At 36.1% G+C, this 16,721-nt stretch overlaps 1 protein-coding gene and 1 long non-coding RNA gene across 2 annotated transcripts in view; both read left to right on the forward strand.

Annotated features, from left to right (window-relative positions):
• The window catches only part of LOC110024485, a 39,863-nt gene extending 33,007 nt beyond the window's left edge, over nt 1-6,856 (forward strand). Inside the window, exon 4 of the long non-coding RNA XR_002294006.1 lies at nt 6,347-6,856. This is a non-coding gene — a long non-coding RNA (uncharacterized LOC110024485). The remainder of the gene's footprint in view (nt 1-6,346) is intronic.
• Nucleotides 6,857-11,677: 4,821 nt separating this feature from the next.
• LOC110024501 lies at nt 11,678-14,828 on the forward strand. The gene is made up of 7 exons (XM_020724505.1): nt 11,678-11,851; nt 11,945-12,062; nt 12,176-12,264; nt 12,361-12,407; nt 12,497-12,585; nt 12,728-12,861; nt 13,925-14,828. The coding sequence occupies exons 1-7, from the start codon at nt 11,759-11,761 to the stop codon at nt 14,543-14,545; spliced, it is 1,191 nt and encodes a 396-aa protein (XP_020580164.1). The 5' UTR covers nt 11,678-11,758; the 3' UTR covers nt 14,546-14,828.
• Nucleotides 14,829-16,721: the final 1,893 nt, after the last annotated feature.

The following is a 16,721-nucleotide window of genomic DNA, read 5'->3' on the forward strand; positions in this document are numbered from 1 at the left end:
TGGGCATGATGGCCGGTAGGAGGGAGGGGACAGTCGTGTCGCAGGAGTGGCTGGCCAAGGCTGACGGGCTGGGAATACCACTACTGGGAGTGGGAAAGAGGTGCTGGCTGCGAGGAAAATCTCTTAGTTGTTGGTGGCCGGGAGCAAAGGGGTGCTGAGAAAACCAATGAGTAGCAATGAGGGAAGGTGGAGGTGGAGGTCGGAGAAGATAATCACCATCGGGGAGAGGGGATACAACCGGAATAACACTCTAACCTTCGGATACTACTCTCGGAGAGGAAAATAGGACGTTGGCGATTGTCCTCACAAACTGAAATCTGAAAATGGCATAAGCTAATCCCTAAGGCATAAAAAAAACATATAAATAGAAGAGGAATGAGCGGGAAATGAAAACATAAAGGAGGGAAAATTATTGTCTAATGAAAAAAGGGGAGGGGGTTTAACCCACTCTCTCAATTGAACTGGTCGGGCAAAGCCGAACTTTGGAGGAAAATTCCCGTGTCATTCTCCCAGGTTTGGGGGAGCTTCGACCTCATTCGTCGAAGCTCTTGGATCCTCATGGTACGACATTACGTCCCCTGGTAGGTCGATTATATTGGTGTTGTTATTTCACAACACACTCTGGTAGATTTGATATTCATCCTTTTTTGACACATCTGAAGCGGGAGTTGTATATAGAGATGGGTTGCCGCAATGCAACTCTCGAGCCTTTACATTTGAAATCTTCTCATTCCACTTCTCGTGGCCAACATGCGGTGGCTGAGTAACAAGTATGTCAGGAGAACTCAATTATGGGATGAAATCTGTGACAGACTATGTCACTCTCACTAGAGACCACTTAGGGAAGATATTTTCTTCGGTGATAGGACATGGATCCCATTGAAGAATTTTCATTCCCCTTAGGATCCTAGGGCACATTTCAGAGTTGAGATTCAACCCACATTTCTTGAAATTTGTTGATGGGTGCCCCGTAGAGTTGATTCTAACATTTGAATTACTCACTGTAATAGTCCAGACATGGGGCATAATGACTCCTCTTTCAACATGTTGGACCTCTCGCCGTAGGGATAACTCAGGAGGGGGTCTATAGATATGAAATATCTGCCTTGCTCTTGTCTGTGGGGGCCCCGTGTTTGATGTCAGCTCTTTAGACTTGTAACTGCATTGAACGCTTACAAGAAGTCGGTTGGAGTCTCTTCCATGAGTTCCGCTGGGACTAAGTGTATCTTGTCCTCCTCAACTGTAAGCCGGTTCTCGTTTGTCCTTACTGTCTTTAGTGCCTGCAGTGTCTTTGTTCAACTTTTTGATGACGCCCTGCTCAGTGAAGTAGATCACTCCTCTAGTTGTGTATTCTGCTTCAACATGTCAAAATCTGTGGCACTTGCAATATTTTCTGGTTGCCAGAGAGTGGCTTGGTGCTGCGTTCTCTCTATTTTAGAGACTAGAGTTTGCAACTTTTGGCGGCACGAAGTTGACAGAAACTGGTGTTGTGTTTCTCGCTTTATTTTTATTTCTTCTTGTTCTCTTCTTCGACTCTTCGGATTACGATCGAGGATAACCTCCCATCAGATTTCATCCTCAATGTCTGCAAGCTTTCGTTCAAGTTGACGGATCTCTCGCCGTTTCTCCTCCCGGATAGGCTCGGGCATGTATCTCCTTAGGGTTCAACCCTCTTTCTCAACTGGGCCAGTTTTGGCCAAGCCAGTTCAGCTTTTGGAGGAAATCCCCTGTGTTACTTTGGCTTGCTCACCAAAACATATCAATTACCATTATCATTACATGAATTATTATATCATCCCAAAAAATGCATTCGAGAAGAAGCTTGCTCTTTCTTCATTAGGTTTGATACATCATCTCTTAATTCGATCTATGAAAATTTGATTTACATGTTGAAAAAGCTGGCAAAAATCCACCGCATCTTCTCTTCTTCCTCTCCGACTCTAGCCTCCATGGCTGGCCTTCCCATGGAAATCGGAATGAAATTCAAATGGAAAGTGAATTTTCTCCTTTTTAAACCTAATGACTTCATTTTCTATAGGTCAAGTTTGTCATGTAATTTTGTTTTCATGATGAGATCATTTTGGATATCTTGCTTGTCATATTAAGTGGAATATGGGAAAATGGTATTTTGGTCATTTGCATAATAAATATCATATGAAATATTAGAAAAACTCATAAAATCATAATAAATTTTGTAAATCTTAAATAGATAGCATCGGTATTTCATTAAGCTTTAGCCCACTAGATAATATCAAACAAAATGAAAAGTGTAATTACTTGTTTTAAAAAAAGAATAAAATAAAATAGAAAGGGGGAGATGAAGGGAGAGTTGAAGGATGTGGTTTATGGAGAGAGTGCATACAAGAGAGGAATTTGGTGGGAGTGGGAGTCAGGAAGAGAGTGAGTAGAGGAACAAGAGAGAGAGAGATCGAGCGAGTCAATGCTAGAGAAGGAAAGTGATGCGAAGAGGAAGGGAAAGCAAGGGAGACCGAGCAAGAACAATGAAGTAGCCACAAGTTAAAGAGCAAGTGAATGATTGAGCATGGGCATAGTACGGGAATCTAAATTAAAACTTTTCTTTTCGCGTAATTTTTCTTCAAATTAAAAGTAAAATTTTACTAAATTTTCAACTACAGATCGATAAACTTAGTTTCATTCTTTAATCTATAAATTATTTTTGTCAAGACATTTGCTTGTGAAGTAGAAGAAAGTTAGGACTTTTGAATTTTTATTTTGATATATTTTGTGTTAGTAGAATAATTTAAAAATTTGTCCGGCCATTCTTGTTGTGACATTCTAAGCTCTCCGGTTCAATTGTGATAAAGATGCTTAAAATAATCATAATAAAATAAAGCCAATATTTTTGTTTAATGAAAATAATAATAAATAGTTTAAAATAATGATGCACCTTTTATGATTGTTATAACTTAAAAATAATCACACCCTAGTAATAAATATGTATTGGTCAATGTAGGCTTTTAGTGGATCTTACACTTGTCTCATACATCAATAGCATTTACAATTGAGCCCTCATCTTTGCCTTCTCTAATCACCCAAGTGGCCTGTTGTGTTGAAGTCCCTCCATTTAATTGAAGATTGATCTTCCTTGATTAATCTTTTACAAGTAATTGGTAATGTTCGCTGGGCTTGGCCTCTTGATTTTTTTTTCACTTGTGCTGATCATATCTCTGTGTTTTGTACGTGCGTAATATAAAAAAAGTTAAGATAATCATAGCCAATCATCTCTTAATTGGCTAGATTTCTCGCATGCGACAAAAATGTAAAATAATTGGAACCATCTTCTAAATTCCAAATGTCATTGAAATTAGATCCCTTCAATTCCTGACAATGCCAAAGATTTTCACACCAACCTAGACTTCCTAAACCTTTATAAATTAATCTTGATAGAAATATGATTACCAAATTAATAATTATTATTTAAATTCATAAAATTCAGTAAGTTAACCAAAAAATTCTCAAAAAATAGAAAACTCAGCCCTAATCATGAAATCAATTCTAATTTAACGAATTCTTAGTAAATATGCTGCAGTTGTGTCTTTCAGTTCAAAATCCTTGTATTTGAAGGTGACTCAAGAATAATTTTATTTAATCTCCAATCTTTCAAAGTTGATCCATAGACAGGAATAAATGTTCATTTAGTAAAGATTGTTGATTTGAACCAAACATCTTATTGCTCATCTCAGAAAGATAAGAAAAAATGGCTCGCTAGGCTTTTAACATTGAGAAAGAATCTTCCTTGTTCCCCTATTTTATCCTTATACCTAGAGACAAGTAAATGGAACCTTAGCTATCTTTAAACCAACCAGAGAAGAGGTTTGTGTAATATAGAACAGTCCAAACAACTTTCAATTTTTCAAATGATGCAGGATTGGGAATAAGAAGGCCCGTTCCTCATTTGGATAAATGATGTGCCCTATGGATTGATGAGCTTTAACAGTGAGGGAATCGTAGCCATTGGAGATCTTATTATCTTGAAAACATGAAAAAAAAAAATCTATATTCGTTGGAGGAAGTAAACTAGCCTACAATTTCTCTCTTAATAATTTCTGAAAGAGTAGCATCATTCATGTAGGCAAAGACCCATGTTGCAAACAAAGCAGGAAGCTTTTATGATTAAGTCATTGTTAAACGGATTCATTATTTATACTCACAGAAATATTTTTAAGATCAATCTTGACACAAAGATCCATCAGTATTCATGAAATTGAAACTTTTTGTGGGCTCAAAGGCTATTAGAAATGTTGTCCGCATTATCTCTGTTTTGGATGAAATCCGTCTAAGCAGTGGATGATTAATGGGAACATGTTTGAGAGTCAAAGATTTCTCAAGTTCTTGCACCTCATGTATAGAAAAAATGTGTGTAAAAGACAGAAATTTGCTTTCACATTCAAAGTTCTCGATTTTAAAAACCAGCAGTCTTTTTTTCCTTAGGAAAACTCTATCCAGCTAATAATCTTCTTTTGGCCACACGTGATTTTTCTGTTCCCTTCTGATCCTCACTTACTCAGAGCTGAAGTGGCCATGCTTCCAAGTAATTACATGCCATCCGTGGAGTTTGCATATGAATGAAAAATTATTTAAACATCAATTATTGTTGCATTTAATGATATCCATGCATTGTTTTCCATGTGGGGGTTGTCATTGATGACAACCAAACATTGCATGTGGGGCGATGACAGATTTTTTTATACCTGATTGGTGATGTAACCAAGTGTAGAAATACTATATTATGATGTCTCTGAACAGTACTTGAGTTGTATCTTTGTGGAGGCGACTGGCCAACGCTGGTTGTTGTCAGCACATAGGGAAGATGTTAGCGAAAGGCAATCCACTGCGCATCTATTCCATGGAAAAGGTAGGTAGCGACTGTCTTCTTGAGGAATGTTAGCATAATACAGCTGTGAGTGGCAGGAGAGAAGGACAATCTCATAGATGATTAGGAGAGAAGGACATCCAATACATGATTTTTTTTGGCCTGGAAGTATGGTTTAAATAGATAGAAAGGTTCTTATTAAAGCTTGATGTGAAAGTTAGAATATGAAGTTTTGGCTGCTTTGTGTATTTTATGTGGACGCAAATTACTGTGCAGCTGTGCTTAGAAATAGGATTTATTGTGTTGACTGAATAAGGTTTTGAAATAATAGTAAGCAAATTCATTAATGACTGTAATCGAGCAGAGACATGAAATAATCTGATGAATTATTTTCAAAGCGTCCGCATGTTTGGAAATCTAGTCATGGGAGGTCACGTCAGTGCAAATTCACGTGTATGATGATGTGGCCTTCTGTGATTAGACGTGTGGACGGCTGGATGTAATGTTTTCTCGTATTTGAGGCATTAAGGAAGTTTGATGAGCCAAGAGGGAAGGGAATTTTAGAGCAGGGGCAAATGATCGGAATATTTTCTTGCATATGTTCATAGGCAAATATCAGGAGATAAAAAATGGTGAATATTGAATATTTGGAGATAACGGTTGGTTGATTTAATCATTCTTGTGATGTGAGGAAAGATTAGGTGATTGTGTGGACATAAATAAGATGTTGGTGGCTGATAGAAGTCAGTTGTTAATATGCATCGGGTGACAATCTATGGAAAACATAAGAGGCTGGGTGATTGTTGGTGATTTTGTTCATAATTTTTAACTGAATTAAATCAAGTTTATCTAGCTCTCGGATCATCACAAATAATCTTGTGCAACGCTTGAGGTCGAAGAAATTTTTATTAAATAATTGCAAAGGACCTGAAAGGCAAGTTACAGTATAATAAGTCCAAGAAAAATTTCCCAGGAAAGGAGAGGCATTGCCCTGACCGACATTATTCATTCTGCAAATTGGATATCCTACTATCCTTGGAACGTGAAAATTATTTTACCTTAGGTTATTAGTTGAGGGCTTTAATCTTTTGATTAAGATATCCTAGATTTACAAATTTGGGTATATGATGTGAGTGTTTGTAATTAAATTTGTTCAGATTTCTCAAAAAAAATATATATATAATGATAATAATAAAAGAAAGCTATTTACTCGCCACTTTTATTACCTTTGGGAAAATTTTAGTTTTTGAAAATGGCTATTGTCGTTATTGCTCCATCTATCGCATAAATAAATTTTAGAGTAATTAAATATATTTTATTTCAAATTTATTTATGGATAAAATAAATAAACAAAATTTATTACAAATAATCCCTAAGAGAATTAAGGAAGTTCACACGCCCCACCATTATAACTAAATTTGTAGAAAATAAGTGATATATCTACTTCTAATTAAGCCTTTTATCTCATTGTATCAATCAATTTACTCAAAACTCTCAATTTCACTGATCAAGCATGGCAGTGAGTTTGCGAAGAGAGTACGGGGGGTTCTGCCGAATTGAACGCCTCAACGTCTAGAGGGTAGTGTTGCCTTGCTCACACAGATTTTAGAACCTGAGAGCACGACAGTCAGCGCACGGAGGAGACTGTGGCAGTGCCGAGATCAGCAACATCACAACATCCAGTTCATATTCATAACCCAAGAGCTTGACATTACGGTGCCCGGATGGGAGCGTTGCATCGCCATTATCGCGGCACCAGTAATCGATTGTATGCAATTTTCTCTTAAAGTCTCAGCTTATCTGCGGGAATGGTTCATGAAAAAGGATTGAATTTAGAGTTTTCTCGTTCGAATAAGAGGAGTATCTTGAAGTGTTCTAAACTTATGAGGGGCTTGAGTGTGGTATACTTGTATAATTCGTCTCATTTTCTCCGCAGTAGATTTTTTAGAGTCCCGTGACACTTTGTGATTTTTCACATTCTCGGATTGAATCCGTTTCACTTCTCTTCCAACACCTTCTCTAAGAGCCCATTTGTTCTACAGTGAATAAAGAAAATACTTTTGAATTGTTATTTCACTTCTCTTCCAACACCTTCTCTAAGAGCCCATTTGCTCTACAGTGAATAAAGAAAATACTTTTGAATTGTTAGATTTCAGAAGGTCTAATATAAGTTTGCCCTCTGCTCTGTTCGCTGCTGCTGCTGCTGCAGCTGCAAAGCAACAAGCCTCAGCTCGTTCGAGTGCAATAATAGCATCGACTGCTGTGGGGCTTAGGCTCATCATGCATGTGGCATGCAGGGAATGAGCTGCTCCGATCAATTGGGATCTTGTTCGCAGTTTTGGCTTTTTGTTTTTCTTTTAGAAAACTGGTGGACCAAAGGCAATTATATTAAAGCAATAAAACCATTGCACGGGTCTTCATAAAAAGAAAGTGGCATTTGCATGCATACCCTTTTACATAACTAGTGCCTAAACTTGCATATTTACATACATAGCCCTCAAAACTTTAATATCACATCCACAACACCACTATAATCTACTTTTAAAAATGAAATATATCTTCTCATGCATAAGTTTATGACATCAAAGTATTATAAATATAAATATAAAATTTTAGATTATATATATATATATATGTAAATAGATGTACATTGTGGGGATATGTGAGATATATGTACCATAAGTAAATATATGAGAGTGATATATAATAATTTTTTAAAAGAAGAAAGAAGCTATTCGACGAAAAAGTCGGGCCATAGGCCACTGCATTAAATAAAGAGTAGAAGAGTTTGAAAGTCATTGCTCCACTATTCTAAATTTACCCATCGCCTTTCTACTGGTTTCATTATAAAAAGTTAGATAAAACAAAATTACGAAAATAACACTGCTGAACTTTCTAAGTTCATACCAAGCACGCCATGGACTCCCAAAAGCTCGAAAGCATAGAGCATGAATTTATGCATGATTCTGTTCGCTAAACAGCTGCATTACAGTGCAGGTTCACTGTAGACCATGCATTCCACTATATATATAAATACATACATACATACATACATATATAAATACATACATACATATATACATATATACATACATACACATATACATACATACACATATATATAGATATATATATATGAAAAAAATGGGGTTCGGTGTGCATGTGATGGGGAAGGCACGCACGTACTTTGCCATGTTACGAATGTTTCTTTGCTGAGCTAAGAGGGCCAATGAAATATTGGTTGTATGCGTAGGTTGCCTATGTTAGATATATAGCTCTTATCTATTTCCAGCAGAGGAATTGACACACCCATTGAAGTATTTTGGCTGTGTACATGCAATGTCTGCTACCTTCTGTGGCATCTATATTTATATAGAGCTTGCCCGGCCTTTTGACAAGTCTTTTTTGTTAGCGTACATATTAGATTGCTAGCTAGATGCAGTACAAGCTTTTGCATTTAGCCGCTTGGCAAAATAAGGAGTTCTTCTTTCATGCTTCTATTTTTGAGAAAAATATGTAGTTTTTGGCCTTCTTATTTAAATTTGATGTTTTTGATAAAATGAGGAAGTTTTTCTTTATAGTTTATGGGTATTATTTTCAATAGATATGAAGTTTTAAGTAAGGGCTGAATTCATCCTGAAATTTGTGATTTCTCTATTTAAATAGATATTTGATGATTTTGTCCACCTAAAAAGAATATTGATTTTTTAGGATTTGTTATCTTTGATGGGCTCATGATTCCCGAAGAAAAAGACAAAAATAAAAGTAAGACTAAAAATTAGTCGACCCCAAAAAGTTACTTCATACTATTCCACTTGTTCTAAATTCTTATGAGGATTATAAATTTGATATATGGTCCTTTAAAATGAGGAAAAAAATATTACGTCAGAAAAGGGTAGGTGCATATACGTGCGAACTTGTTGGCATTGTGATGCTATTAACCACAATATCACCACAATATCACCACAACACTATCACAAATCTACACATACGTTATCAGCACATAATAAGACATTTGTTTTATTTTTATCCAGAAAAAAAAAAGGTGTTGCGTCCAAAAATATTCTTAACTGAAATGGACATAAACTCATTCCCATAAAATAGCTATATATTGCAAAATCTTATCGCCATTTTATGTCAAGTCATTGTTCATGGAAGATAAAATGGCGATGTCATGAAAATCGACAAATGTCAAGAGGCAGCAGCTAAATAGTCCATTTCTCACATTCAATTGCATGAGTCCGGTAAAAGTCTAAAGTCGCTTGCAAATCAAAATCAATATTTTAAGAATCGTGAAATGTCATTTTCTAACACATTGTAGTAACTCACCTCCACAAAAAAATCATTAACTCAATATTATAGCTGATTGTAATTAGTAATCACTTGCATGATAGAGCCAGGCAGTAATTTTGAGTTCTAACATTCTTATTGTAATAATTGTAATTAAAAATATTCACAATTACAGACATACCGATCAAATCTTTAACACAAATCAAAAATATATTCATCAGTCTTTCTAAAAGTGAAATATAAATTTTCATACATAAATTTATGATACAAATTAAGAAGTGTAATTATGAAAATTTGAGCGTTTTATTTGTAAATACATAAAAAACGTGAGGTATGTATGTAAATTTCTCAAAAAATATTAAAGGAAAGCAACTGATATATTAACAATAGTTAGCAATTCTAAACACCAACACTTATGTGGATTGAGAAACATATTGTCCCAAATACACCTGCTTAGATTTTGTTTGAGATACTGTTCCGCCTCTGTTGTGCTCCATAAAACAAAACGTCGTGCGAACGCCCGACCGCTTGTTTGGTGGTTCACCGTCTCCGAAAGCACTTTAGTGCGAACGAGATTTTTCTTATCACGATCGAGGAGCTCAGTTCCACAGTTCGGATTCAGGTCTCTTCGTTCCAATATCAAAATCGTCTCTTTAGGACTTTTCAACGAAATTTCTGCAATGAAATGGCCAGTTTTGGAGCAGGAAATATAATAAATCAACGCTCTAGATTAATTTATGCATTTGTGATGAACGGTCTAGATATCGTCGGACATTGCACGTCCATCCCTTCAAGTCCATCCATCATTTGAATTCTAAACGTGCGAGCACTCAATTACAAATCATTCCCGTTTCTTTAAAGTTTGAAACCAGCAGTGGAACCGTTACCCTAATCCTATCAGTCCATCACATACATGCCAATCAACATATATAATTAATCAAATCATTAAAAGGACAAAATAATTGTAAAGAAAAAAAAAAAAAAAAGGCAGAACTCGTCTCCAGTCACTCCCACCAACTCTCTGCTCCCCTCAAAGTCCACGTTAAAATGTCACATCTAAATAGCTACACAGGGCGCAACACAAACATTGGAAGCGAATCCACGCATTTCCGAATCCTTACAAACGAAACGAAACACCGACGAGACAGCAAACCCCGAACGTAATTTATTATTAGCTTCGCCTCGCACAACACTAATCCCCGGCTTATTATTTTCCTCTTACCGACAAATAGAGCTGTCTAACTTTTTGACTTTTAGGTCTGTTATCTTAATTCTTTTTTAATAAAATTTGAACTTCATCAATAATTTTTGACACGAAATTACATCAGAATTTTAATCACAATATATATCATTAAGTATAAAAGTTCTACCCCATTGAATAAAAGAACTAAACAGTTTAATGCAGGACAAAATAGACCCTACATGTGGCACATTATGATTAGACTCTTGATATAATTTTTTTTTCCATCATCTCATGTGGAAGGTGATAATATTATTATTTTGAAGTATTGGACAAATAAATATATCAAAAGAGGTACAATAACTAAATTAGCTAAAAAGTGGAATAATAAATGCACTTTAAAATTGAGTATAAAATAAATAAAATATCCCAAAAAAATAAAGATATGAAAAATTATATTGTTTACTGTCATGCATCCAAATGGAATGGTAGATATGCTTTAAAATCTGTGTGAGATGCCGTTGAGGTATCATATTCTCGTGACCATTTTCACGAAGCTTAGGCTCACAGTCGGTGACCCGAACTTGGAACCAGCCCTAATAATATGCGGTTTGAGGAATGTCGGGTCACAGATCCAGCGCGCAGCTTCACATTCTGCTCTTATTCGGAATAACTCCTGTTGTAGCCGAACAGCGGATCACCCGCAGGAGATTCACTTATTAAAATACTCATTATGTTTTCCATAATTCACGATAGTGCCATCCCAATAAACATTTATTTTAAGTCAGTTAATCTGGATATAATAAATTGTATTATAATAAATAGAGCCTAAAGCCAGCTCCGCTCGCTTCTGCGTCCGCTGCTTTTAGCCTAAGGGGTTAAAAGCGTTCAGCGATGGTCGCGGTGGGAGAGCGGGTCCCATTGAAAATGGACCGTTGAGATCATCTAAATCTAATTTTATATAAAACATTCAAAGCGGGAAAAAAAAAGGAAGTTAAACTAAAATAAATAGAATAAAGTGAAAAAAGAAACATAAAAAAGATATTTACATAGCAACCACCATTCTTGAGTATTTAATTTTAATCATCTAAATTTTAAATATAACATTTTAGCCACCCAAAATTTTAAATATAATATTTTAATCATCCAAAATTTAATGATTAAAATGATAAATTTAAATTTTGGATGGTTAAAATGAAATATTTAATTTTTTTTTGTTCTGAGAAAAATAATAATAAAACGGCTACGTTACTTTCCGCCGTCAGGATAACAAGCGGAGAAAGCCAGCGAGTTCCCTGCCACATAACGGCCTCCGTCAGTGCCGCCGCTAATACAAATAGAGCATGTCCTCTCTTCCCTGTTTGCGTTTCATCTTCATTTAATCCTCTGCTTTCCAATGGAAGCGTGGAAGAAGCTTTAGCTGTAAGGATAGAGTTAGGGTTTAGAAGCGCATAATGGGATCCGAGAAAAAGGACGACGAGCTTCGAGAGCGGATCGAGGCTGTTCTACGAATTTTGAAGAAACAAACTCCTCTGTCCTTAAAGCAGGTTTGTCATCGTTCATGTTATAGGTTCTTCTTCTTCTTCATCATCTTCTTTTTTGTGAGTTAATAAATTTCGTTTGAACTGTGCGGTGTTCAGGAAAAGTTCTGCAATGATGCTTGCATCGACCGTTTTCTGAAAGCAAAAGGGGAGAATGTGAAGAAGGCGGCAAAGCATCTCAAAGCAGTTATGTCTTGGAGAGAAGCCATTGGAACGGGTATCCTGCTCATTGTTAATTTCATGAACCTTTTTTTTTCTGTTTCAAATGAAACTTTTTTAAGGGAAAATCTTCTTTTTCCATTTAGTAATTTACCAATAAAATGAAAACAGAGCATTTAATAGCGGATGAGTTCTCAGCCGAGCTGGCAGACGGCGTAGCATATGTGTCAGGCAATGACGACGAGGGCCGCCCAGTCTTGGTACTGTCCTATGATTTGTTCTTTACTCTTCACATGTTATTTTTGGTGTTTTCATTTTAATTAATCTTCTCTTCTTCAACAATAAATTCTCTCTAGATTTTCCGCATAAAACAGGATTACTCCAAAGTCCACTCTCAGAAATCGTAAGTTCTATAACATCTCCTCAATCTCTCTTTCTCTCTATTTTTGATGGCGTAAACTTAACTGTAACACTGAAAACTCTTGGCCTTAGATACATTCGGCTGCTGGTATTCACGCTGGAAGTTGCCATCTCCACCATGCCGAGATTTGTAGACCAGTTCATTCTCATCTTTGATGCCAGTAAGCAACTGCTAAAACATTCCATTTTATTATAAAAAATTGCATATGAGGAATCGGAGAAATTTTGAAACTTTGAATTAAGTTTTAGACGAAGTACGAGTTAGGCCACCATAGTCAAAAGAAGCATGCAATATTTTTGCAGGCTTTTTCAGGTCGTCGTCGGCTTTTCTCAACCTCTTCATGTGCACGCTGAAGATCGTCGGCGACTACTATCCCGGTCGACTCCACAAAGCCTTTGTCGTCGACCCTCACTCCCTTTTCCACTATCTATGGAAGGTATAATGATCTGCTTGCCATTCAAGTTTCTTGTTTGGTTCTCTGTGCAATTTTTTATTTTTGTTCAAATTAACATCGGGCGGGCTCCTGGTTTTAAGTTAGCTGGACTTGTTATATTTAATATATTCATGTTGTTCTTTCTTGTGCTGCATGTGGCCGTGCAGAGGGCAAGACTTGAGGTCATGATTGTTGATTTCAATATAAAAGTTAATCATTAGAGTCAACAACAAGCGCACTTGTATTAAAAAAATGTATTCAGTAATTATTTCAAAAATATGTTTTATTTTGACTATTTCTTAGGCCTACTTTTAAATAAGTAAAATATTATTCTTTTAATACTTTATTTACATTCTGTTTTGAAACAATATATTGTCTCGTCCATCAATGAAAATTTTCTCATCTAAGTTTTAAAATTGAATGAACATATAAAAGATGATAATGAAAAAAATATATTTTTATTGCGTTGCAGAGTTTTTTTTCTATTAGTTATTGTGTTAATTTAGTATACAAATTGAAATGAGTAACAATGGTATTAGTTATAGTTTTGGTAATTTTTGATGTAATATATTGTTTATAAAAATAATTCTTTAACATGTTGATTACAGCAGTGTGATAAACATTGCCCATTTGTTACAGATGGTAACAGTATTTGTACAGAATGATTACAGTCACAGAGAGCACATACTAGCTCCCCGTTTTTTTATATATTATCTTTTCATGAAATCTATGTAGAATATTTGCTTGCCTCCCCGACTTTGTCAATAAGCATGCAAATGTCAAGACCCAGGCCACTTCTGGCCAAAATAATGGCTGAAAAAAATAAGAATAAACTAAGCCTTTCAAACTGAATTTTTGTCAGCATAACTCAGAATATCTCTTGTGTATGTTTTACCCACTTCGTCAAGGAACAGCTCAATTCACTGTATAAAAACATAAGTAAAATTCTTTTCTTTATAATTTATAACTGAACTCAACATCTAATTTGCAAAAGTTCAACTATTTTTATCTGTTCATGTAAATCCATCCATATTCAATAACAAAACTAGTTTTTTTCAACACGCAGGGAGCTCGTCCCTTCGTAGAATTATGGCCCATGACTGCTGTGGTCTCTTCCCAAGGCTTCGAATCCGCCGCAGAAGACTCCATCTTCACCTCCCAACCCCGCACCACCTCTCTCCGCTTCGACCCCTCTCCGAAGCTCTCAGCTTCGGCCTCCTCCGCTTCCTCCAGATTCTCCTTCACCGTCTCCCAATTCGATTCCTTAAAACCATGGTACCTCAGCATGACCAACACCCGCACCGCCGTAGCTCCAGCAAGCCCCTCCCTAGTCGGCGCAACTCATCTCTCCGCCAGATCCCACTCCTTCGCCTCCCCGGCGGCGAGATCCGCCACTCGCCTAAGCGTCCCTTCTACACCTTCCTCGACGCTGCCGAGGACTCCGAGGCCATCGTTCCTTCAGTCTCCGTCATCCCTACTATTCCCGTTCAAGAAGGAAGGAGCGGCCGGAAACAGAGCGGCGCGGGACAGGGATGCATTTGCTCCGTTCGTAAGATTCTACCGGCGGCCGTATGATGAGATGGTATACCGCGGGAAGATGAAGGCGCCGCTCGGCGGTCTCGTATCCATCGTTTCGCCTAACGTAAAGATGCAACGCCGGCACGGCGGTCAGCACCAAAGGATTTGATTTTAGTTAATAGTTAGTGATAAATGAACTTGTAAGCGCTTGTTTTGTTATTCATCATAAGTCATGTTTATGTAAAATAAACCGAGATTACGCAGCGTAATTGCGAGGTTATGCCAATAAATTTGAACATCGGGTGAGTGGCGAGCGCGCCGCGTGCCTTGGAAGGCGGAGGACCGACGGCGTGGTTGGGACGTTCGGTGGCTCTCGGCTTTCGGAATTCCATAAATGTTTTTTATTGGAAGACACGGCGTTTGGTCGGTTTCGGTGATGCAAAAGAGGAAAAACAAACACAAATGAACTTAGTTAATTTTAAATTATATGTTTTTTATTTTTTTTATCTTTTATTACTTATTTTATAATTATAGATACGTTTACAGAGTCTGAGTGGCTTGGATGTTGTTGGTTAACGAAATTTGTCATTCCAATATATATATAAATATAATAATAATAATAATAATAAATGAAAAGTATGTTTAATTATATGTAGTTGACCAAGTGGGATTTTGAATTAGCAGCCTTTGATTCAAATATCGGTCAACGGGCAGGCTGTACGTTTGATTTGGTAGATTATATAGTGCGTAGCTAAAAGTGTAATTTTATGGGTTAAGACAGATGAGTCATAGCTTCTTCTAATTATAATAAATAATCTATTAGTATTATAATGATAAAATATGGTTCAAATTTATAATTATAAGAAAATGTCATTTTCCTTTAAACATCAGGTCAATAAATATTTTTAATGAGTGATGGAGCCTTTAGATCCATCTTAAAGATCTTTAAACTCTTTTTTTTTTTTTCCTCGACTCAATTCATGAGCCTATGAAGCTTGATCAACCTAATAAACCTAATTCAATTCAAACTTCTTGAACAGGTATTTTGGTAATGGGGTTTTTACATGCATGCCAACCAAAACTTTAAATATAATATCCTCAGCACCTAGAATTCAAAATTTGCAATTCAACTGCCCAAAATCTCTGTCATTTTAGAAAAAGTCATCCCATGACAAATCAGTCGATTGCATGTCATTATCATACATCATCCGTCTGTATTTCTTGCAAACTTACATTTTCACGATCGGAGCAGAATTTTTGAGGCCCTTCTCTTAAGATGGAGAATGCTTGTAGTACACCAAAAATAGAGAATTATATTGTTTTGTTTTGATTTAAAAAAAATGAATTGCAGAGTTTTCCAACCCCTTTTCTTATGAGCGAGCATTTAGTGAGTGCTTTACTCACATTTTTCTCCCTCTTCCAATTTTTTCAATCGATTTAGAGGGAATTTTTCGTTCTTTTTATGTAAATTTTTAATTTTCAATTCTACCCGTTCTTAAGTAAACCATATCCGATCAAACAACTGGCTTGAGTTACTAAAGATATTATTGAACTGAATCAATAATAAAAAGGCTAATTTTCATTCCAATTGAATCTAATGAGTTTAAAAGATTACTTGAATCATTGAACCAAGCCAATCCTAAGTTCATTAGCTGAAATTTTTCATATTCTTATAGCTGAAGTCGGCTCTATCATAGCCATCTCCCTTCCTAAGCTCACCAGAAAATTCAGCCGAGCAATCATGCAGACTGAAAGTAACCTAGTTCAGCTAGTCAAATTTGAATGGATAACACTAGAGTCCAAGTGGTCGAAAATACAATTCTTATGTTTAATTAGCTTAATTTGATATTAAAACCATTATCATAAAACTTATGAATGTATCAAGTAGTTTAATTAATTTAATTTGATTTCTCTCATTTTATAGAATTTAAAAAATAAATAAAAGTCAAATAAATATATTTAAGCTCTCCGCACTCCTCTCCAACAGCCTCCCTCTCTCGGTTTTAACAACAGTAGGTCTCCACTACAATTTTATTCTAATATATTTACAGGTCCAACCACCCAAGTTCTAGTAAAAAAAGATTAATAAAGATATATATATATATATATATAACATGTTTTATTCTAATATATTTACATGTCCAACCACCCAAGTTCTATTAAAAAAAGATTAATAAAGATATATATATACTTGAAAAGGTTAATCGCTGATCAACCCAAAAGTCTGACCGAGGGGCGGACCCCCTTTCCAGACATGTGTGCAATTCGATCCAATGCGGGGATCGAACCCCTGACCCGAGGGACTTACACTAAAGGCAGCAACCAATGAGCCAGCCAAAGGCTTG

The sequence above is a fragment of the Phalaenopsis equestris genome, unplaced genomic scaffold, assembly GCF_001263595.1.
Source record: "Phalaenopsis equestris unplaced genomic scaffold, ASM126359v1 Scaffold000258, whole genome shotgun sequence".
Lineage (NCBI taxonomy): Eukaryota > Viridiplantae > Streptophyta > Magnoliopsida > Asparagales > Orchidaceae > Phalaenopsis > Phalaenopsis equestris.